The sequence below is a fragment of the Falco peregrinus genome, chromosome 3 (genome assembly GCF_023634155.1).
Source record: "Falco peregrinus isolate bFalPer1 chromosome 3, bFalPer1.pri, whole genome shotgun sequence".
Lineage (NCBI taxonomy): Eukaryota > Metazoa > Chordata > Aves > Falconiformes > Falconidae > Falco > Falco peregrinus.
In genome coordinates this window covers 82104455-82129308 of record NC_073723.1, presented here as the reverse complement: position 1 = coordinate 82129308, position 24854 = coordinate 82104455, and the positions used below count along the sequence as shown (strand labels likewise).

Sequence of the window (24854 nt, the reverse complement as noted above, 5' to 3'; positions counted from 1 at the left end):
GAAGCATTTTAATGAAAGATCAGTGATGGCCAGTTTGATCAACTGAACTGAATTTGATTGCAGCCTGGTAGCTATGGTTGGCTATGTAATCCCAGGGAACTCACTTGTTAGCTGTTTAATATCTTGATATTGTGTGCTTGTGTTAAGGCACTGGAGACCATTAAAAGGTATGAAAGGAAATATGAAAGCCTGGACAATACCTGTTCTGAGCACTTCAATTCTGTATGTAGTGTCCCTGCTTGTTTTGTGTTAAAACATCTGCTTAAATTTTCTAGTCACAATTGAAAGGAGTTAAGATGTAAAGGGTCTCAGAAAAATATTAATAGGGAGAATTAAAATATGCTGAATTATTTTTGTATGCTTTAATATTTGTATGATTTGGAATAATAAATTTTTCAACATGGAATTTGGAAGTCGGGGTATGAGGAAAAAAATCTGGTGTTATGGCCACACTGATGAAACCTGCCAACTTCAATTTAAAACTAGTCTGCATGTAATCCTTGGTTGAAATGTATCATTCTACTGAATACTTTTTACATCAGTATTTTTTATACTTGTGAAGTTGCTTTGATATATTTATTCTAGTGTGGGTGCATTGTATCATTGTCAAGTTAGTTCAGCATCAGCATGCAAATGACTATAGAAGTAGCAACACTGGTGCAGACACATGGTGAAAATTCCTTGCATATACAAGCCTCATCATTCTGCCTGCTGTTTGAGCACCCTAATGGGGCCACTGGTATTTTAAACAGACAGCACTCTGCACGTGGAGTTCTTTGAAGAAGCACTCAGAATATAAGGCTGGATTAAATGGGTTTTGTTCTCACCAAAGGAAGCTATGTGATACTTTTTTTTTCACCAGATAAGTAAGTTGATAGCAGAGATAACACTCAACAGCTCTTTTGAGATACTCATTAATTTCTTATGTCCCTGCCAGATTCCCACAGGAGAGACACTGGAGCAGTTTGTGTGCTCTGCTCTATCCACTGTGATAGAAGATGAAGCAAACAAAGAGAATAATGAAGAGGACTGTATTTCTGCATGGCATGAGGCCAAATTGTATCTTGTTCGTGCTGTCAGCAAGCTCAGACTTTATGCACAGGTACACTTTAATAAGTTAATAGATTAAATTCATAATGTTTGCATGTAGACTGTCAACAGTAACTCAGTTAAAAGATCTGAGTTGTCTATTAAATATTATTGTTGTGATTTTTTTTCATCTTGCTAATAAGACAAAGTAATCCTTTTAAAGAATTGTTACAGTAGAAGTATAATCTATCACCACATGTCCACTTCATCAGATTTTCTCATTAACTCAAATACAGGTTTGAAATCTAATAGGGAATATAGTCAAATATAGTGCATTGCAGAGGCCTGACAGAAGGAAGACCTATTTATTTACTGTCCCCGTCTGAGCCTGAATTTTGGGCAAAACTGAAAGCAGACTACAGGCCTCCACTGATATATTGTATAATTTGTTTATTTTTAATTCCCCTCCACTATCTTTGGCAATAGTGGTTGAAGCATGTTGAAATGATGACAGTAAAACTCCAGCACAGTATCTTAAATTTCTGCTCTGGAAGAAGAGCTTGGCATGCAGTCTCTATGATGACATATGTGTAGTTGCATGGAGAAAAGGATAAACCATTCAGGTGTTTCTGAAGGAAAACACTTTCCTAGCTGCCCTAATGCTGGTGTTTGTTTTTCCACTGAAATATGGTTGGTGAGGGTTTTTTTCCCATTAAAAAAAAAATAATCAGTTGTGCATTGAGCTTCTCTGGAGATGTTTGTAATATCATCTAAAGAAAGCATGTAAAGCTTATCGTGTATTTCCTCAGAAATGTAGCCTTTGATTTCTATCTTGATAAAGGTTTCACTGATGTATGATGGCTTGAAGTAATAATTTAATGCGATTGCCAAAATGAATGCACTGATTTTATTGTAGCTGTAGGAAAATCCAGTAATAACTTCAGCCATGATTTTAAAACTTTCCACAAGACCTGACACCCTTATAATGGCAACTTGAAGTACTGCTGACCACTGGGAATTCCCTTGGTGAACAGGGTATCTCTTAACAGTAAAAAATGTTAGAACCACTTGGCATTAAAAAAAAAAAATAATGTAATGTTCGTGGAAAGGACAGCAATAGGTTTGGCCAGGCCTCTGTATCCCTTATTCTAGTCTACACAATAGAAGCATACGGGCTCCTTCTCCATCTTTTTGTGTAATGGGACCCCAAAAATGTTGAGGCTGCTGCCTTTCATTATGTTGGTAGTGTAGGCAGAAGTCCTGTAAGGGAAAGCAAGCCAAAGTAATTGACAGTGGAGGAGGTCTGCTTTTGGCTGGTTTCAGTCTTAGGCCATCTTTTTACCATTCCTGGGTCTTTGGGCAAGGACAGCACAGCACAGGACATTAGCTCTCTGTATCATATGGCATGTTATGTTGCAACTTGCAAGTTAGTCCAAAATATTGAAAATCAGCTCTTGTAAGGCCAGTCATTTCAGAGTCTAGACACATTGTTAGGGAGAAATTTTGCTGTCATTTTTTTTTTAAAGACATTCAAATTCTGTATATTGAATAAATAATGATTCTCTAAAAAGGTGCTTTCTGTTTTGCATTCAATCTGCCAGGTATTTGAGCAATGGTTCAGCAGCAGCAGGCTCTCTCAGAAAGTCCTTTTGGAATTTGAAAGAATCATAGCTGACTTAATGTCTCAGTTTCTAGATGACGGGCAAGCCAAGAAACTTTTTTTGGAGATAAATACCCTGATCCAGCAATGGAATGAGAAGTCGGATGCTTACTTTTCTGAAGGATATACTGCATCTCACGATCTGTAAGCTACACTTACCTTTCTGCAAGTTGTCTTACAAAGTTCGGATCAGCTTGTACATTTATTTTTCACATTACCTTTAACTGATTTCTGATTTTTGTCTCTTTTGTGTTTTTATTTTTTATTCTGTAATTGAAAATTTCTTAGAATTTCAAGTTGCCCATTTGGCTTATCGCTTAATGCAAACGTAAGCAGTTTATATGAAGATATAGCCATACATTCTGCACTTGTTCAGAATGAAGCAGTCTCAATCTCCCTGTACAGTATAGTTATTCTTTTAGCAGTTGGTCACTGATCTAGTAGAAATCTATTTTGTTGCAACTTTGGAAATTACTTAATTCTCATTTCAGGACAAGTTTGTAAAGATTGACTGTGTTTTAATTTCAGGTATTCTGATTCAAAGCATATGTTTTAAAATAAAATCAAGACAACTGTTCTGGGTGATTTTTGCAAAGTAAAGTGTTTTAAGAGCTCTGTTTCCCCATGTATAAAAAAACCAAAAGGACTCGTTAAAAATGAACTGGAAGGTTCTACACAGGACTTGAAAGTTGTAGGTACAGGGAGTTAATGTTTGTATGAGTTGGCAGAGCCTCATGAAGTCCGTGGCAGAGCACGGGAACTGATTGATACTTCCCTCTTTCTAACTGCACATCGGATGACTTGCATTGCTTCTGGGAGTTATAATGTTGGTCTCAATTTGGCATTGCTTGTAATGGCTCTACTTGTTCATATCAAAAACTCTCCTTCATTGGAGCAGATGTGATCCACACTATACAAATCAACATCTGAGGATAAATCTGAAAGATACAATCCATTATCCACTGTTAAGAGACTGCAGTCAAATTGTTCAATAATTTAGAGTACATTTTGGCATTCAGTTCCTTTTTTTAAAAAGGAAACTACTATACTGCTGTTGTAAGAAACTGCAAAGTAGATGATATAGTGACTGCACAACAAAAAAGCCTCATAATTTGTCATCAACTTTACCTTTTTGTTTGTAGTACACGATGTTTCTGTGCTCTATCTCTTCTGATTGCAGAATCATGCATCTGGAGAGAATGCAGTCTGTACTTCATGATGTACCTCAATGGCCTGTTACAAAGAGATTGCTTCTGGTAGATGGAGCTATAAGGAATGTAATAGTGCAGTATTTGTACTTCACTGAAGGTAAAGCTGTGCATGGTGGTTATTCATTACTGGCACTCAAATGGCTTCCACGGAATATCCATGGGAAATGGATAACATTCCTATCTCAAGGAAGGCATTTGGGCTTTAATACATGTCACGCTTAGATATCTACAGCAGCTTTTAAATTCCTAAAATTTTGCTTCTCGTAGTGACAGTAGAACACGACATAATACCTGTTTTCACTTCTCATATCAGGAAAAAACTATTTCCTTAGGCATGTTATCTGATGTTGTATGATTCTGTGGCTGTTGTTTAAAGATCTAACTCAAGAAAAAGAGCCTGCTTAATAAAAATTAAAATTATCAATGCCTGAGAAGTTTCTCACACCATCAGTCATGCATGTGTGAACAAAAAGTCTTAGTCTTAGATTTAGATGCATCTTGACTTTTCTGGCTGGTCATTGCAAGTGAAGCAAAATGTTGAGTTGGACATACGGCTTTTCTGATTGCAAAGTAAGGGTTTAACTGAGGGCTGTGAAGCACAGAGGCAGGTTTCTTTTCTCTCTATGCTTTTGGACACAAAGCTAGTCTGATGGTGAAGGAAGCGGAAGATGCCATTCCTAGAAGACAGGGGACAGTACTGAAGAACTTGGGGCAAGTGGAGGTGTATTTTACAAAGAGCTGGAGAACTGGATTTGTTTTCAGCTGTTTGACTGAACAAGATGAAGTGGCTCCCATAAAGTTCTTGTAAATATGTCGGTTCAGCAATCATGACTTTCAGGTTTGGAATATATTTATAGCATTACATATTGTGCTAGGACTCAGATTGTGTGATGCCAGCACCATTGTACCCAGGAGCTGGTCAGCAAAGCAATCATATTACAAGGTCCACACACATCTAGAATAAAAAAAAAAGGGGGGGACACACACGACACGGGGGGACGGGGGACACGACAAGTTATCTTCCTGTGAAATCTTGTAGTGGAGACCCGCAATATTATAATGTGGGCATATATAGAAAGAACACTTGTATTAGTTGTAATTAGGCGTGTGAAAAACATTTTGGTCTTTTTGGGGACATTGATAGTCTTGAATTACTTTATATGGCTTTACACTAAAGAAGAAAATATATTAAAAGTACAAATTTTGTCCAAGATGCCACTGAAATTGTGCAATTTTGTTCTTGATTTCTAGCTCAGATGTCTTCAGATTGCAAATAAAACCTTCTTGTTTGAAGATCACTGTTGGAAACTGACACAGACTGTGGTGCAAGTTTTGTGTATTTTAGTCCTGTGCATCGTTGCTAGGGGTAAAGATTGTGCAGGTCACATTACAGCATCGGTGATGACAGCAAAACCCACTTTCCTTGGGTTATGTTGTATGACATATGTATGCTCCTTGCCTTTAATGGCTTTATAGCTGATCACTCTGGGAATTTAGTGAGCAGTTCTCTTGTTGATAGGCAAAAAAATTATAGAATCCAACACAACCTTTAGTTGTATCAGCTAACTGAACTAAACTGTAAATTCTCTTTAGCCTCTAAAAATGAATAAGGACTGACTGCACAGCAGGGAGCAGATCTCTTGAGAAAACAAGTACTCCTTCAACATAATTTTCAAAAGATGCACTTTTAAGATATTTAATATGAAATTTGATTGTTTATCTTCCATGTTAAGGTCATTGGACCAAAAGGTGTAATTTTTGTCTTGTGGGTTTTGTTTTATAGCCCATGGCTGCACGGAATTGCTACCACTAGTTGTATTATTGAATCCTGATGTATTTGCACCCAAACCTGCAAGACACCCCTGGAACTTCAGGATAGTTTCTGCAGTCTTGTTTTTAGGATGGGTTGATTTTGAAGCCTGCTACACAATTTTGCCTATATACTATTCCTTTCTTCATGGTGGTGGAGTTAGACTGACTTATTACAGCTGGGCATCTTCCCTGCCAGTTTATGTGGTAAAATACTCATATTCACCCACACAAAGGAACATACAGGAACAATGGCAAGTGAGAGATTCCCAAACAGTACCATGTCACAAGGCTGGGTCACTTTACAGACTGAGGGGTTTACTGTCTAGGGGTATGGGACTCATGGGAAGCATGGAAAGAGTGTTTGGGACTGTACCACACTTAGTATGGGAGGTTTGGAAGAGGAACCAAAGTGGTGGAGTGGAAGTGATCTAGGTGGTTTGAGAGGAACAAGTACAGGAAAACAGAAACAAGGTGATGAAAGGGGCTGCTCACATATAAACAGGCTGCTTGGTTAATATGCTTGCCTGGCCATGCCCTGCACCTGACCACTGCAAGCTGTCCTGCCTTCTTGTTAAAACTTAATTTCTAACTCTTTCCCTGGGTGAGGACTCTATTCTGTGTATATGTATGTGGGTCTGTGTGAAGCAACTGAGGTCAGACCGTGGGATGTATAGGGGCCCATAGGAACACCTGGAAGAACTGGAGTGAGTGAAATCAAGTGCCAGCAAATGGGGTGGGACCTGTGTGTCTGTGGTGCCAGAAACTAGAGTGAGGGTGGGCATATCAGTATGTGGCTGCTAGTGAATAGCAGGCTGGGCTGGCTGAAGGGTGGGTGAGGTGACCTGGGGGCTATGGAGGTGTGCGCTTCTTTGATAGTGAGGAGTCGTCAGCTATGAGAGGGACCAGGGGGTTTAGGCAAACACCAGAGAGACCATGGGTCTGAGGATTGACTCAGAGATCTGTTTGCGTACCTCATATGTGTGAAGCACCTGAGGGACCAGGACTAGCTGCTAGATGGCCTGTGTATCTGAGAGCAGTTATTGCAGGGATCCACTCTGTGTGTGAGCAAGCTCATCTGTATCAGAAACTGGAGCAGGGCTGCAGCCTCAAGGGCTCGTATGCCCAGGTGCCAACAATGGGGAGGGAGACTGGGATCCAGGGGCAGCTGCTGGGCAGACTGTATATTTGAGCCCAGCTGCTGTGGTGGATCCACACTGTGTGTACACTGTATTCCCTCTAACAGACCACCATGTTGACCAACCAGGGAGGTGAACAGGGTGAAGCTGTTGGTGCTGTTTGTGTGCGTTGGTTCGAGGTGATCTGTGTGGCCAGCCATGTTCATTTACTGTTTATGTGTTAGTTTGTGTGCCTACCTGTCCAGACTTGCTGCTGGTTGGACCTGGGGGCATGGAGCTATTGCAGCCTCACCTCTGTAGGGCTGCTGGGTTTGGCAGCTTCCTAACATGACCTGGTAACATTTCTGTGGTTGCCTTTTTTTTTTTTTGAGAAGGGGGAGATTAGTTTTGCTTGGGAGCTTGAGGAATTAGTTCTTTCCATATTTCAGAAGAATTTTCTGGCTAAATCAATAGTTATATATGGAAAGAATCCAAGTTTATTTACAGCATTCAATAGCTAGAAGCCCACACAGGACCTCATTTCCTTTTCCTGAAAATCATGAAAGCTCACTGAAGTAATTGGAGCTATTCTGATATAACTGAAAGGGAATAGCGTCATGCTTTTGCTGGTGTAAGAAGACTGGTCTCTTCTTTCTGCCTTGTCTTGATCAAACTTTCTTAGTGGTGGTGCAGGGGGGAAGTAGTCTTTGCTTCTTAGTGCAGAGTGCAACTGTGTGCATATTTTGTGCAAAATGATGGAGTGCTTTGGGCAGAGTTGACATCTAAACCATAGTGGAACCTTCGTGCCTCTGTAACTGCTGTATTTTTAAACCGTGTCATGCACAATTTTCCTTCCTAGAAGGATGATTCCTAATATACTGTCTCTGAATTACTCTGTAGGTTAAATATTTTCTTTATGTGGGGTGTGTGGGGAAATGTCTTACAGAAGCTCTGCATAGCCTGGAAAAACTGATTCCCTTTGCCCAAAGAGATGGATTCGTTCATCTAGACATCAGAAAGCTCTTTGTGGAGCTAAACCAGGTATGTTGTTATTTAATGTTTGTATATTAATTTGCATAAAGCTGCAAAGGCTTATTTTGAGGGGATAAAAAGTATGTGCTGAGTATTTCACTTGCTATTCAGCAGCGTTTTGGTCCAACTTTACTCTGTACTTTTTTGCCTTTTGACATTTCATTGTGAGAATTAACATGGAGAGTGAATTAAATCTGTTCCTTCACACCAAGTTCATTTTTAAAGTGACCGTATATTCATTAAATTTTAGATGTTTATGAGTAATGCTTCCTATATATGCAATGACATGCTTACAATGTTTGAGAAGACCCTGAGACTTCCACAGAGCTCAGACAACATTGACATTTTAGCAATACACATGTGCCCTGGCAATGGCTCAGAGGTGACTTTCAGGCTAAGTACCCAGGTCCAGTCACTAAAGGAATCTGTAAGTATTTCTGGTTTGGGGTTTTTTGTTGGTTTTTTTTTTTTTCATGTTGAAAGCTTTCAGTGCCTTAATTATATTACTATTACAAAACAAAATAAATTAGCAGGGGTTGTAGCTTACTACTTAGTATTTGCTGTTAATAAGTGGATGGGTAGCAAATAATTATTTAAATAAACTGATTATAAAGTGCTTGGCAGCGAGGGATAAGTGGTCCTGCGGAGTTTCTTGAGTAGCTATGACATTCTAGACATGTTAAGTAGCTGTGGCTTCAAAAAAAAAAAAAAAATAATTGAGAAGGTTTGAAAGACTGCTTATTTAATCCATTTTATGTTGGTTTTTAATATAATCAATATTACAAATCTAAAAAGCAGGGCCAAAGTCTCAGGTGAATTTCCCTTTTACTGGTTTCAAATATTGCTTTCTTTCTTGTGAAAGGTCCTGCTTCTGCAAAAAGTAACTCAGGGACAACAGAGCCTGCCAGATTCCATAATGGATGGTTATTTGGGATGGCAAGAAATAGAAGAGAAGCTAACTGAAAATTATGCTTATTACTGTGAAAATAATCAATTGCTGAACACAGAGGCACCATCTGAGGAGGGTGTCCATTTCAGTTCTTGTCAGGAACAGCTGCTCTTTTCACTGTATGTATCTTGTATGCCTTCTAATACATAAGGGTCCTGACTAGTACCCTGCTTTTTCTTTTGATTACCACCTAGTGTTAACAATTTTTTATAAGCACAAACAGGAAGGTAGAGGGTGATTTTTTTTTTTTTTTTTTTTTTTTTAGTAGTAGTGGTATTTGGGAGCATAGGGGTGGAAACAGGCTGAGGATAGGCAGGTATCTAGGATTCTAAAAGTCTATTCTCCCTTTTTATCTTCTCACACCCAAGCATTTTCTGCTACTTTTCAGCCTGCTTCCTGGTACATACCTATACCTCTCTGGTACTGTGCTTCTCAGGATGCTTGGAAACTTGGATCTGGAAGACTCCTGGGAGACACAGGAAAACATTAAAGAGAGGGTAGCTAGGAAGTGCACTAGGAGGGGTATTGCAGCCTCAGATTGCTTTCTGAACACATCAACTGATCACTGTTTCTCTATTTTGCCATCTTTCTATTAAGTTGATTGTAATTTGCAATGACTCAGTAATTCTACTGATTTCAAGCTTTAATAATGTTAAATCAGAGTATATTAGAGACAAATTCCTTTATTGATAAAGTGCTTTAAAATAGGATAGGATTTTATTATTCTTGCTTGGCAATGTAAAGCATGAGCATAATGCGTTTAATTGAAATTGCATTTATGCTGGACAGATGTCCTAGGTCACAATTTAAGCATGTGTAGAAGATAACTACATTACTTAGGTGTATGAGAAACTTAGGTGTATGGACAGAAGCATTGGCTATTAAAGCAGTAAAACTATTAGGTCTAAGCATTCAAGAATCTGTCAGAAATTACACAAGCTGCGTTGGCAGTAGGGATTAAATCCACAGATATTAATAACATTTTGAACATTAGAAAATTTATATCATTTTTCCTGGCCCTTTTGCTGTTGGTCTATGGTTGATTGCCTTCCCTCCCTTGGTGTATGTAAATGGTTATGAAATAACCAGGAGGACTAGTTTAACATCTCCTCCTTTTTGAGCATCAAAAAACCTGATAGAACTCAAATGCCCTTAGGAATAGAGGCTTGTGTTTAGGTAACATTGGAGAGCAAGAAAAGCTCAGTGCTGTGTTTATATGAGGTGTTTTGTTGTTTTTTTGTTTGATTTTTTTTTTTTTTTCAGGGAGAAAGCAATCGTTTTCTTTAATGCAGAGGTGTATTTCAGGACAAGAGAAAGCATTTCTCAGTAATTTTTTTCAATTTCAAAATGCTACTTTTTGAATCAGAGCATTTTTTTGGAAGTTTCTTAAAAGGCTTTTTAGATTTATCTTTTTTTAATGTTCACAGACCTGTGTAGTAAAGTCTAGTTATGCTTACAGTGATGTAATAACTATGCCACTGTTTCTTTAGCAAAGGACTCTGCAATTAGCCTGCCTGCCTCAGTTCTTCTGTATATCAATGGCACTCTAAGCATAAATTAGCAATAGAATTTAGCTAAAGATTTACAGAGAAACTGCATGTGTTCACAAGGTAATTTACTTCGAAAGAAATCACTGGTTTAACCATGGTAACCTTGTTTTCTGTGTCATTTCAGAATTAATAGTACACTTGAAGAAATTTTGTTTGCTTTTGAGAGAAACCCATACTGGAAGGATTTAACAACTTTTGTCAGTTGGACATGCAAGGTAGCTCAATACATGAATGAGGAAGCAGGCTCCACAGAAGGTCAGTCAGGTGAGGAAAGAACTACTGTACAGCACAGGCTATGGTTCCCTGTCTGTTTTAGAGTATGGATTTCCTCAGAAAGGGAAATGGTGATGTTTTTTACATCTGTGAGCCTGTTTCAGCCTTAGGATTCATCAGATGACTGAATCATTAGCAAGGAAAATTTCTAATATACAGAGCCTGTCTCCGGTAAATAGCTGTGATTTTAGTGCCAGCTGGAAAATTTTTTGATTGTCCATTTCTATTGGGAAAATTCCAACTGGTTGAACCAGGTTGGGGTATCTACTTTTGCAGTAGTATTCTGTCAGGAAAGCTTCTTAAGTCCAGGATATAAATGGGACACCAGACTATCTGGTCATCCAGTAAAGTATTTCTAGGCTTGCTTCATATTAGACAAGGACTTCATGCTTGATTTCCTTCATGCCAGTTGTCCTGTGATATTCTAGATGTCCTGACGCATCTGCTGTTAACTTTCTTGTTTTATATATATATGTATATATATATACATATATACAGTAGTTTTTCATTATTTGGGGGAAACTTTGAAATACCAGCTTTATGCTGAGGAATGGGAGATCTTGCATTTCAGAGTTCTTGCTCATTAAATATTTGTGTTACTCTTCTCAACGTTTCAGTGGAGCTAAGAAGCAGGGCTTCTTATCCAAATAACTCTATGTGGCTTATCCAAATAACTCTAAAAAATTACCTCACCCAATATCACCTATGTGTTTCCTTTAAGTATTCTCACCATGTTCCCAATTCTTACATTTTTTGGTCACTTATTTTCCCAACTTCTGAAGGATTTAGGTTACTGATTTTTGTTTTTAGCTAATTCTTGGGATTTCAAAAAGATCTCGTTCTTGCTAAAGATCTCTTTTTCTGAACATACTTCCCCCCCACTCTCCGGCGCGTTTTGTCTGTAGAGCTAATGAGAAATATGCTGATTACCTGTTCAGTAAGTGGGCAGCTATGGAATGTATGCAAAATTAAGCAGTATTTTTAAAAATTGAATAACTGTGCTAGTGAAATAAACTGTTCGAATGTGAATTGATTGTGCTTGTTTTATAATCTATTACAGTTCCAGATATTTCAGTTATCTGGTTAGTAATAGCAAATTTCACAGAACTGTTTTCTCTTTACTGAAATTCCAAGGAAAAAGAAATATTAAAGTTCATTTCAGTGCTGAGTATAGCACTAAGTGTGTTCTGGTATAATAAAACTAATCTTATTTGAACTAGTTCTGCAGTTCATATAACTTCTATCAAGGTATCTGCTATATTTCCTTTTTTTTCTATAATAATTGTTTTTGAATTTTTCTGTAAGGAATTCTGTAAGGAAAATACAGGTGTGCCTTATGTAGAGCTGATGTTTATTGCTTCTGCATTTCATTCCTTTAAATCATTCAGTGGAAGTAACATCAAACACTTTAATAAAAACTGCATATTTACTTATTTTAAAATATAAATAATGTATTTCTTTTTCTGTACACATTCAAGTCCTACTGAATTTGGTAGGACTTAATCAGGTTGTCTCAGTGGGAGTTGATCAAGTTGTTCTTAGATGTGTTCATAAAAACATTTTTAATCTGTCTCTTGATACTGAAGTGTTATTTTTTCTGCAGATGGACTAGAAGCATCTTTATGTTCTAGACAAAAGCTCAGTTTGGAGACCATGCTAGGTCATTATTTAGCATTCCTGAAAGACTTACCAGATCATTCCTCATTTATTTCCTGGGCACGGTAAGGTTGAACTAGTCTGTGTAGGTTTTTTTGTTTAACCATTTTCCAGAAATCCTTTATTCCACCTTCACTTTGGACTTTTTGAATTCTGGAACATTATTACCCTGCTTCTTTTCACCGATTGCCTGGTGTTTTTTAGTATTACTGGGAAATTTAATCCTGAAAAAAAGTTATGTCTTTATGGCTGTCATTCAAAAGCATTAAAAAAAGACATCTCTATCTCTGGTTATCAGAAGTAACAAAAGTAGTGGACTCCTGACAGTTCCAGTGTATTGTTACAAGGGCTTCTTGTCACTAAGTTACTTGCATTATATATAGCCCTGCTAATGTCTAGATGAACAGTGAAACAGAAGCCACTTACAACTCTGTTTAAAAAAAAAAGAAGAAAAAATATCCATCATGGAACAACTTCAGACTAATTGTTGAGTGCTGCCTCTTCTGTTAAGTGCTATTAACTATTTACTATGCTATGCTGGTGATCACAGCTGTTAATAGATAAGAATACTTTATAAATGCTATTTCTGGACTTTGAGCTTTATTTTTCATTGTGCTGCTATTTAGGCCTTTGCTAAATTAATCCCTTGTTTAACGTGTCAAATGGAAATAACCACTGGCAATGCAGTGAAAGACGAAGAATCAAAAGTTTATAAATGGCACAATTTGTGTATTTCCTCCACTGTTAGGCAGGTCACATCCTGCTTTTCCTTCAAGCAGAACTTGACAGAACTTTAGTAGCTTGATTAAAATGGTCTCTAGAGGCAAAGAACTCCTGGTCTGAGTTTTCAAAATCTTAGATATTCTTGATATCTACAGTAAAAACAAAATGGAAGTTAAGGAGTAGAACACAAATTGATATCTGGCATATTCAATCATTTTTCTGGTCTTTCCCAACTATGTTATAAAGATCAGTGCAGGCACATTTGCTGGGGCAAGGATTTGGATTTGGTCTTGAATGCTGTTTCTAGAGTATGCACTATTTACTCTACACAGTACTACTAACAAAATCACCTGACTCTTTTGGGCTTTCTTTGGTATACATGCAGAGGTATTTCTGTGACTTGAATGAATCTAGGAAAGAGCTTCTATGTGGGGAATGCTTTTGTTTTTCAATGGTTTCTCTCCTGTAGAAGCCATTACAGTAACTGACACAGAAATTGCCTCATAAAGCTTTCCAATGGTGTGTGGTGTTCTGTATTTGAATTATTAAAAGAAAACATGTTTAAGGAGAAGGTATTCTCGACTTGAGACCTTTGGAGTGCTACTTTTCTCATGCACCTGAATCTTGACCAGCCTTAGAGAGCTAGTAAAATTTTTTATTTCTTTGATAAATAGTATTGACACAGTGGAAACATCAGTGGGAACATTCAAATTTTCACTGTGATTTCATGTTTTGGTGTTTTTCTAGATATTAAAATAGCAGTGCTCAGCTATGAGTAGCTTAGCTGGAATGTTTTGGCTTTCAATAGCTACGATAAAACAAACAAACAAAATCTTCAGAATTCATGGAAAAGTAGAGGTTTTGATTGATTTTATTGATAAAATAATTAGTCTGTGGAGCATAAAGACTTTGCTTTTTTCAGCAGCTGAAAATGTAACATACTTAAAGGTGTTTGACTCTTTGTGGCTTACAAGCTTGATAATAATTACTGATAAATGCACACTTCTTTAACCCAGGTGCCTATATTCTGGTTTTGTATTGAATGTGGCTGTGACTTTTCAGTGAGTTTGTTCACATTTTTGAAAAAAAAAGTGATTGTGATTTGTGCTATTTCAGGTGATTAATTTGTAACTGCCATTTAAATGATATTTAAACATTTTTAAAGTAAATATAACTATATTCTAAAATTATAAATTATACATATATATTTAAACAATTCTTGTCTGCCTGCTAGGTAACTAACAAGAAAAAACTCGTGCTTAATTTTTCAGGATTTTGACATCTTTCAAAGAATTTTTGAAGAGAGAAGAGAACTTAAGTAGTTCTGGTGAAAAGGAAATGGATCATCATTTTAATTTTGTAGAAGTCATAGAAGAAATCATGCTTGATTTCTCAACTGCTTCAAACCAATCTCTAATTGAAAATGTCCTGAATAATACAATCATATGGATGAAAAATTTTGCTGAGGGGAAGGAATCTGCCACCAATTTCTCACTTGCAGTTTCTGAACTCCCGGATGAGCTACAAAGAGATTTCCACCCTCTTCAGAGGCTCTGGACAAAAGAGATGACAGAAGTTTTCTGGCATATAGGGAAAATTGTATTCTATGAACTTGATTCTAGACTTTCTCATTTGAGTCAAGTGGAAGAGGAGGAGGTGTTGGAGACTTTATCTAGAATTATATTTTCCATTACAGAAAATAAAATCCACCACAGAAGCATGCTATTGCTCCAACATATCCTGACTGATTGGCCAGAGTTAAATGTTTCTGCTTTGAACCATCTAAAACACTTAAGTGAAAACTTCCTAAGGAAAATCTATGAGATTGGATCATTGACTGATGATCACGTCAATATGTTTTTAAGAACAATCCATGGGGGGAGTAATGCTTCCTCTTTATTACACTCAAATGAAACTTTTATATATAAAGTAAATACATTAGAAGAAATTGTGCATGATTTCTTCAAGAACATAAAAAAATTAAACAGTACTAGTGCGGCCTCATTTGTTCAAATACTTTTCTCTCTGTATCAGAATGACGATTTGGTCTTAAATATTGAGAGCAACAGCACTCTGTTAACATTTCTCTATGAGACTTCAAAAGATATTTCATCTTTTCAAGTATGGTGTGATTTCCAAGATAGGGATCAAGTTTTTGATTTTCTGTCTGGAACTTTTGATCTTCTCTGGAACTTCACCAGTAAGTCCCTCTGTGAAAAGTTACTAATCATTTACAACTACACCGAGTTTCAGGCCCAGTCTCTTGCACATAAAGGAAAAAAAGAGATGCAAATTGTCTATAACACTCTGAGCAGCCTTAAAAATTTGTTTATAGATGAAGAGCTCCAAACAGCTGCCTTTTGTTATTTGGAACAGTTTCTTGATATCTTCCCAGAATGCCTGATAAATAATGGGTGCATTGATTTTTATCTATCAAACATTACTTCTGTAGATCAATCAGCAGAAGTTGACAACTTATTTCTGCTTCCATTGGATGGTGTTCTGTCTAATGTAACAAACATGGGAGATAAGGTAAGTGTGCCTTCTGCTTTGCACTGCACTTTTACATGGCTTCAAACCTGGACAGACATTTTTGAAGAAGCATCCAAAATCTTAAATTTGAATTCAAGCTTTTTTCTCTCTCTAAGAAATGATTTGACATATCTCTCTGAAAGTCTTGTAAATGCAACCCATGATGAACTCTGCAATAACACAGCTATGGCTATTGTTGAAGCTACAACAGCAGCAATGAAGCTATTAAAAATTATATTTGAAGGAGGTGGTGATGTAAATGACTGGAAAGATTTTGAAGCTTTCCTTAATCTTCAAAGTCTATTTAACAATGCAGTTGGTGTCACAAGCTCACTTAAAGGTAACAGTTTAGAAAGTGTTTTAGAAATTATAACAGTTGTGATAACTGAATTACAGAAATCTATACTGAAAATTGTTAATGGAGAGTTTTTGAACTCTCAACTTGGCACTTTCATCTCAGGAGGATCCGAGGAAGAGTATAGGGGTGCTGATGTATTTTCCATTGGAAATTCCCTTTCTAATATTCTCAAACTCTCTGAAGAGGAACTTGGAATTATTCTCACTGAGATAAAAGACACATCTGATTTCTTTAGAAGTGTTACTCAAGGCAAATATATGGTTTGTATCAACATGTTCCAGGATATTACCAAATTAATTTTGGACAATACTCTGAAAGATGTAAGCCATTTGCAAACAAATTTTTCATCTTATTTTAATTCCCTTCTAAACTTTTATGATACAGTGGATGAAGGAGAGGATTGTAACAGGTGGCTACGTGGATTAAGTAACCTCAGTCAAAACCACAACTCACCTTCCCACCTTGAAAGTGCAAAAAATATTTTATTTCTACTGAAATCTCTGGGAAACATTGAGACAGATACTAAGCTAATGAACATGATGGACTTTGTTAATTTTATTTTAAATTTGATATTCCCTGAATGTTCCCTAACTGGTTCTGATATGATTTGTGTAAATGTTTATTTCAATATTATAGCAAAAACTTTAAAGTTTATTCTCCCTGAATTTTATGTAAAAGATGACATTAGTGTGCCTAAATTTATTTTTAAACTTTTAAATAACTCTGGAGGGCAAATACAAATGGGTGTCAAAGATTTAGTGGGGCACTCGCGGTACACGTTAAATAAGACCCATTTTAGTCAGTCAACCCATGGATTTAACAGGACTTCAAGGATGTTCCTTAATCCTTTTCACCATCTTCAACTTTCATCAGTAGAACTTTTGGCAGAAATTCAAACTCTTCTGAAAAGTAAAACTTTTGAAAACCAAGAAAACAGCTCCTCTCGTATGGATATTGCGTTTGAACCTTTCTTGCATGAGAAAAATACCAGTTTGTTGGAGTTCTTTCAGTATGTGATTAATGAACTTGACTCAAACTTGCAGGGTGAACACAACACATTTCTCCAGAACCTGATGGAAACAGTAGCTCTAAATATTGAACTGGTAAGGAAGGCACTCGAAATTTTCAGGTCTTCTAGTTTTACTGGCTCTCCATTAAGAGTTGATAAAGAGTTTTTAAAGCATGTGGTAGCCTTGGTGCAAAATATGAGGGACATGGATGCTGAGTTCTTGATAAGTCAATTCAAACAAGTCCAGAGGAGCCTAGACAATGTCTTTAAAAATATCAAACCTTTGTATATTGAGAATTCTGAGTTAGGAACGTTAACTGACTGGTGGGATGCATTTGAGAACAATTCATGTAATTGGAACCTCACTGGCTTATGGCAAATAACACGACTCTTTGGACAAGATGAGCTCTACGATGTAGAAGAGATGTTTCATCTTCTTCTCAGTGTCATCAGCCTTACAGAGAGATTAGCTCATGGAAACGTTACAGAAGCACTAGCTGAAGTATATGCTTTCATACTGACTCAGGAAGCAAGAATGCCAATGTTTACTAAAGAGGAGTTCTCAAATCAAGTAGAAAGTCTTCTAATATTACTTGAGACACTGACAGATATGTCTGATGAACCTGCAGAGGCCTCAGTCTGTTTTTCTGCAGCGTTCTGCTGGAGTCTCACAACAGCAACACCTCAGATGGAACCTTGTGACTTTGTGCATAGCAATTCTACTCTTGGTTACAATGCAGTCATTCAAGTCATTAAGGAGCTGAAACTCATCACACTGGAGGACAGCTCCTCATGCACTGTGGAAGACTTTCAAATGGATATCACTCGCAATCTGACTTGCTTTTTTCATCAGATCAAAGAATGGAACTCTATTCTTTTGAAGTTTTCTGAGCTCACTCGTGTAAATAGCTCAGTTCTCAAAGAGCTGCTAGATTTTTGGAACGAGCTATCCTTCTATGCTGTGCCACTGCAAATGAATTATACATACTCAGTCAATTGTTCCTCTGCACCAAAGAGACAAATGGTTTTACAAATTGTAGAAACACTGGGCAGTATGCCAGTGGCAGAAATGGAGATGGCCAAAGTTGTTCTTGAACAGCTGGGTGGTCTTTATGGTGGTCTAAGTTGGACCATGTCAAGAACATCAGTTATAAAGGCTGTGCTTGCTAATATTAAGAATATGACTAGTGAAATTTCTGGACTCCTGCATACAGAAGCTGTCCTTTCTTTTCTTTCTGTAATTCAGCCTTTAATGACGCTGTCTCCTGATGGAAACCAGACATACTCAATGTTTATGGTAATATCAGCTTTAAATGGAAATAGTAATATTTCTGATAACTTTGAGAACTTCTGGTTTCCTGTAGTTACAAGCATAGAAGATTTATTGGTGGATTTTAATGTTAAACATTTACTTGAAATGATAGACAAAGAGTTTCAGTTACTAAGGTTAGCCACTGGATGGTCCTCTTCGATGACTCTTGATGTTTTAATACAGCAGTTTAATACATCATCTGTAGATGTTATGTTAAGAAATTTTGAAGACATACAAGAGAATGTGAACAGCTTTCTATGTGAGTGTAACAATAAAAATTATTCTGAAATAATGCATGCTCTAATTCTCCTTATGGCTAATGAAAATTCATCAAATGACCTACTGCTGGTTGTTGAAGACATTATTGACTTTCTGGAACTATTCCAAAATATGTCTAAGGAAGGTTACACTGATATATTATTTGCTGATGGTCATCTTAACAGAGAAAAATTGAAGAATACTCATACAGCTAATTCAGTTTTGTTAAACGGTCTCCTTCATATAATTGATGATCTTGCTGTTATAGAAGAAGCTCTGCATACAAACAACACTGAGCTTCAGATGGTTGACTTCATTGATTCAATTTTTGATAATGCACATCATAAAGAAGTTTCTACTCAGTCCCAAAACAGAACTCTGGAGATAATGCAAGAGGTCTTGCAAATGATATTTCAGTCTACCACAGAACATGACAGGAACAAACTAACGTTCTTATTAAAGGATTTGCATAAGGATATAATGGCAGAATTGAGGTGAGTGTTTTCTACGTAGTCATTTTGACAGTGTACTAACAATGACAGAAGGTCTTTTTGTGAACATCTCAATCAAAACTTTTATTGAGTTACTGTTTCATTTCAGATTTGTTCCTTTGAGTAAAACAATCTTTTATGTCAACTTCTATTGTTCAGACCAGCCATATTTGGTATCACATTATATTGTGTGAAACAGATTATTGATGTGTTTAATCATCTGTATTGATACTTGAGGTAGTTTCTGTGGAATTATTATAGAACAAAACATTTGAAGATAGTAGTGTTTTAAAATCTTTGCAGGTCTGAACACTGAACCCACAGTTATTGGTGGATAACAGCCATTTGGCTATGGAGCTAAATATTGGGAAATAGGAATGCTTGGGACTAATGTTTTATGGTGGGGTTTGATTTTCCCTTCCCCCCTTCCCCCCTTCCCCCCTTCCCCCCTTCCCCCCTTCCCCCCTTCCCCCCTTCCCCCCTTCCCCCCTTCCCCCCTTCCCCCCTTCCCCCCTTCCCCCCTTCCCCCCTTCCCCCCTTCCCCCCTTCCCCCCTTCCCCCCTTCCCCCCTTCCCTGTGCCCAAATGTAGATATCCTATATTTGAAATTTCTTCAACTTAAATTTGCTGATGACTTCTGCAAACAAGATGACCTTTTTGGGCTATGGTTATAGTGGTGTTCAGTTTAACAAATACAGTTCCTGAAGGAATCTTGAGACGAAGATCACTTTTGTCAGATTATTTAGATCAAATGTTATTCAGCAGCAGAGGAAAATGTTTACTTACAACTTATTAAATAAAAGTACTGCTAGTATGGAGTTACTGCATTTAAATAATACTCACTGAATGGATCCCACAAGATGATTGCTCCAAACAGCTCTAGGGTGCCTTGCTGGTGGAGCTACTGATCCAAGTGACATAGACTACTGAAAAATGTCATACTGAATTCGATGTGTTATGTGGTATTTAGACTTTTATGACTAATTTTATGCAAATATGTGACATGTGTGGTCAGCAGGGCCAGGTATTAACCAAATTTGTTGAGAAATCAAAAAACAATTACTAGAAAAGTGGTTTATTTTCTCTAAATGCTGTTTGTCAGAGATTTTGAGTATTCTGCACTTTGCCATCAAATCAGTATATGCTGTGCGCTTTCAGTATTTCTGAAGCCATCATGAATTTGCTTATTTTGCGAAGGTACTTTCTAGTACTCTTAAGCTTCTAAGAAAGCTGATGACTTGCTACCTTGAGGGAAAACTGTTGGGGTTTTTGTTTGTTTGTTTTTTGGTTTGGTTTGGTTTTGGGTTTTTTGTTTGTTTGTTTGTTCTTTGTTTTGTTTTTACACTGAAGAATTGTGTTAGGATTTTAAAACACTTCAGACAAATGTAATAATACTGAAATCCTTATATGGTCCACTGAAGATTGCAATTGTACATAGTCAGTTGTTGAAAAATTTCTGTGGTACCCTTGTTTTGAAAATAATACCTTATTATTAATCTTTCTACAGAGCATCTAAAATCTGCAAGATTCTTCATAAACATTTACACCCTGCTACTGTCCTACTATTGCAGAAATTGCAGTTTACCATTTTGAATGTGCTTAAAATCTTTTCAGGTTGGTTACTACAGTAGTGACTGTATGGTGATACATGTTAGTACTGTAATCTTAAGGCTTTACTCTAAGCAAACTTTTGTAAAAATAAGTTAATTTGGGTGATGCCATGCAAGGCAAGTATACCAATGCCTGGAAATTAAACCAACAGAGGCACAGGAAAAAATTTGATGCAGATCACATAAAGGGATGATTTCTTTCTGGAGTGGTCATGTTGATTCAAAATCTCGGTGGAAGCAGGAGGTCTTGCAGCTCTTTTCTTTCAGTTTTAGTCATGTGTTCTTCCCCTTCCTCCTGGGCTTACTGATACACGAGGACTTCTTTTTTTTTGCTTTGACTCACAAACCCAGCAGAATATTGTATACACATTTGGGTTTTGTCTTACCTTTTTTACTGGATATTTTTCTGCCAGGCTAGTGAACTAAGTCAAATAACAGTTTTTTGACTGTAAGGCAACATATAGCTGACAAAAAGGAAAAATGTGACAAATATATGTAGGAAATGGCACCTCTCTCTTCTGGCTGTGTTAAGCCAGTGGGTTGGCTGACTGTAGCTGAATAACTTCACATTCAACAAACTGTTCAAATTTTAAAGTGTTTGGCTTGTTTGATTCCTTGGACATAGGCCCTCAAGATAAGCATCAGGCTTTGTATTGACCTAAGGGTGTAATTTAATATGTTTTCTTTGGGGAAACCAACACCTTTGCTTTTCAAGCTATATATTTTAACACAACTATGCCCAGCATTGTTTGCAAAGAACAATTAGGAGGCATTAACTTCTTGTTCTAGAGCAAGGGATGATACCAGTAATGTCTTATGCCAACTTAATTTCCAAATAAAACATAAAATGCAATTACAATCCAATTCTATGTTCTCCACCCTCCCGTGACTTATGGCAGTTCCCAAAGAGTAAAAAAAATAGCAATGAAGAGCTCACAATGTGATAATGAAAATGTGTGCCAGGTGCCTTGGATCTGTCTTTGACCTCCTGAAGAACAGTTTAGTCATTGAGAGAACTGAGATTAAGGAACTAAATTTTTGTCATTCTTATTTCGATACTCTGGTCACAGGGATGTTACAGAATCACAGGATGGTCAGGGTCGGAAGGGACCTCTGGAGATCATCTAGTCCAACCCCCTGCTAAAGCAGGCTTTCCTAGAGCAGGCTACACGGTCACGTCCAGGTGGGTTTTGAATGTCTCCAGAGGAGACTCCACAGCCTCTCTGAGCAGCCTGTTCCAGCACTCTCTCACCCTCAAAGTAAAGAAGTTTTTCCTCACATTGAGATGGAAATCCCTGTGTTGCATTTTGTGCCCATTGCCCCTTGTCCTGTTGCTGGGCACCACTGAAAAAAGCCTGGCCCCACCCTCTTGGCACACAGCTTTCAGATATTTGTTTGCATGGATAAGAACCTCTCTCAGTCTTCTGTTCTCCAGGATAAACAGTCCCAGCTCTCTCAGACTCTCCTCATAAGGGTGGTGCTCCAGCCCCCTCATCATATTTGTAGCCCTTGCCTGGACTCTCTCCAGTAGTTCCCAGTCTCTCTTGAACTGGGGAGCCCAGCACTGGACACAGCACTCCAGATGTGCCCTTACCAGGGCAGAGCAGAGGGGCAGGATCACCTCCCTCGACCTGCTGGCCATGCTTCTCCTAATACCCCCCAGGAACCCATTGGTCTTCTTGGCCACCAGGGCACACTGCTGGCTCATGGGCAACTTGCTGTCCACCAGCACTTCCAGGTCCTTCTCTGCAGAGCTGTCTTCCAGCAGGTCAACCTCCAGCTTGTACTGGTGTATGGGGTTGTTCCTCCCCAGGTGCAGGATCCTACACTTGCTTTTGCTGAACTTCATTAGGTTCCTCTCTGCCGAGCTCTCCAGCCTGTCCAAGTTTCTCTGAATGGCAGTGCAGCCTTCTGGTGAATCAGCCACTCATCCTGTTTTTGTAATATCCACAAACTTGCTGAGGGTACGCTCTGTCCATTCACCCAGGTCATTGATGGATAAGTTGAACAGGACTAGACCCAGTACTGACCGTGGGGGAGCAGCGCCAGCTACAGGCCTCCAACTAGGCTCTGCACCATTGACCACAACCCTCTGAGCTCTGCCATTCAGTCAGGTCTCAATCCACCTCCACTGATCTAACCCACACTTCCTCAGCTTACCTATGAGGATGTTGTGGGAGACAGTGTCAGAAGTCTTGCTGAAGTCAAGGTAGACAACATCCACTGCTCTCCCCTCATATAACCAGCCAGTCATTCCATCACAGAAAGCTATGAGATTAGTCAAGCGTAACAAAACGTTTCATTTGATACAGAAAGCAATAAATTTGATACAGAAAAGCTAATGAGAAAAGATGAAAACTGCTTGACTTGGTTTGCATTACTGAGTTGCATTGTATTACTTCTGTGAGCAAGATGTTTTAGAAGCAGTGGTAAATGTTTATTATTCTTTCTTCTTGACTTCTGAACCAAACATAAGGAAAAAAAACATGGGGGAAAAATACCTAACTTCATCCTTCCATAAACCATAATTCAACTGTCAAGGTAAACTCTTTCCCTGCTACTCAATGTACAAACCCACTACAGGTAGGGGAATGGAGTTTTTTTCCAGGGACCTGGGGGCTTCAAGCTTGGGTAAAAACTTCCTCCATGGATGGTCAGGTGATAAATATCTCTTATATGGATTCTTTATCCCTAGATACACAAAATGTCTATGTAATGCTCTTTCCCTCCCCTTACACTTAGGGTTTGAAAGTTGTTACTGGAATTTTAGTAACATCCTGTTGTCTTCACAGGAAAATAAAATCAGGGGTGCCTGCCCGAGGAGGAGGTAGATGTGGTTAACATGCAGAGCTTCCCAGAGTTATGCTTGCTCACAAAAAACAAAAAAGAAGATTTCTTTTATGGTCCTGTAGTAGATATTGCTGTTCTTATTATTAATCAGGCACAATGGAGAAGAGTAATGGAAACAAACTAGCCCTTCTTGCCCTCTGCAATGATAAATAAATTTAGCCAGAAATATTTCTCATTGCCTTAACACATCATATTTTCTTTGTTTTTAAAAACTTTTGTTTCTTATTATTTGGTTCATTTTAATCTGATTACAGTAATTTATTTGTTTCTTTAACTGATTAAGTCTGGATATTTTCTCTTACAGAAGAACCAGTTGTCATTGGCAACCTGTTCTGTGTTGTTAGAAAGTGTAAAGATGGAATAACGAGTCACTTACTCCTCTCTGTCATTGAAGGAATCACTCTGGTTCAAGATCATTATCAGGTTTGAGTGGTTTCCACACCTACAAGTGTTTTTTACAACACGCGTTAAACTTTGGAAACTAATGGAAATTTCTTCTTTTTTTTCCTACTTTCTGAATGATGAGTCCCCACTGTGCCTATACAAAGCTGAGATAGCTCTGATACTTTTGATAGCAATACCTGGAAATAATTTCTTAAGTAAACATTGGTAAGCTTTGAAACCTGTAAATATAACTGGAATAACTAGCCACCCAATACAAAACAGTAGCCCATTTTTAATTCCTTTAGATTTTGTGATACTGCTAATTTCATGAATCAGAGTACATTTATACTTCTAAATCTGCACAGGAACAGCTGTGTAATCAAGCTAGATACAAATAAACTTCTTGGTCAGAGTAATTCAAACTAAAACAGGAATGGTGGTTACCAGTTGGGTTCAGTCTTTCTTTAACAGTGCATGAAATTACCAGCAGGAGAGAGTAACATTTGACATTTACAGACTCATCCAGAGTTGGAAGCAGGCCTCTGGATAGCACACACATGTGCATAGAGACAAAACACTAAACTCATGCTTCTAGTATAGAGTTTCCCCCCTCTTTATGAAATAGCTCTGCTAGTTTGTCTACCTGGACTTTTGCTGATATGAACAGCAATGTTTTAAGGTAAACAGACGCCAGAGGCATCATTCATATTTCAAAGTAGACTTTTACAGAACAAATGCATTTCTGTAGTCACCACCACTCTATGACCTCATTTCATTATTCAAATTAAATTTCAAATGAAAACATTGGCATTTCTGTTAATGGATGGATCTCCTTGATAAAATATTTTTGGTTGTTTCTAAAGCCCAAATCTTTGAAAATTGCTTGGTTCTTGAAAACCTCTTGCCCAGTTTCAACTAGAAATACAATGAGTAAAAAACTACTACCTTTTTATCATTTGAAAATAGGCATCATCTAGTTGCCAAGACCTGCTGCTTCAAGCAATAACATAATCTCATGAAATTGCTAACCATATGATTGCT

General features: G+C 37.7%; 1 protein-coding gene across 3 annotated transcripts in view; it reads left to right on the top strand.

The window, feature by feature from the left end:
* The window catches only part of ABCA13 (ATP binding cassette subfamily A member 13), a 210957-nt gene that overhangs the window by 26266 nt on the left and 159837 nt on the right, over nt 1-24854 (top strand). For 2 of the 3 annotated variants that reach the window (XM_055800568.1, XM_055800570.1), the window contains exons 9-19: nt 938-1102; nt 2631-2833; nt 3870-3997; nt 7774-7868; nt 8110-8286; nt 8722-8927; nt 10483-10622; nt 12235-12352; nt 14282-18973; nt 20477-20583; nt 23734-23852. In XM_055800568.1, coding sequence (XP_055656543.1) covers nt 938-1102; nt 2631-2833; nt 3870-3997; nt 7774-7868; nt 8110-8286; nt 8722-8927; nt 10483-10622; nt 12235-12352; nt 14282-18973; nt 20477-20583; nt 23734-23852 — 6150 coding nt within the window. The remainder of the gene's footprint in view (nt 1-937; nt 1103-2630; nt 2834-3869; nt 3998-7773; nt 7869-8109; nt 8287-8721; nt 8928-10482; nt 10623-12234; nt 12353-14281; nt 18974-20476; nt 20584-23733; nt 23853-24854) is intronic. The other variant, XM_055800569.1, reaches the window with a different exon arrangement.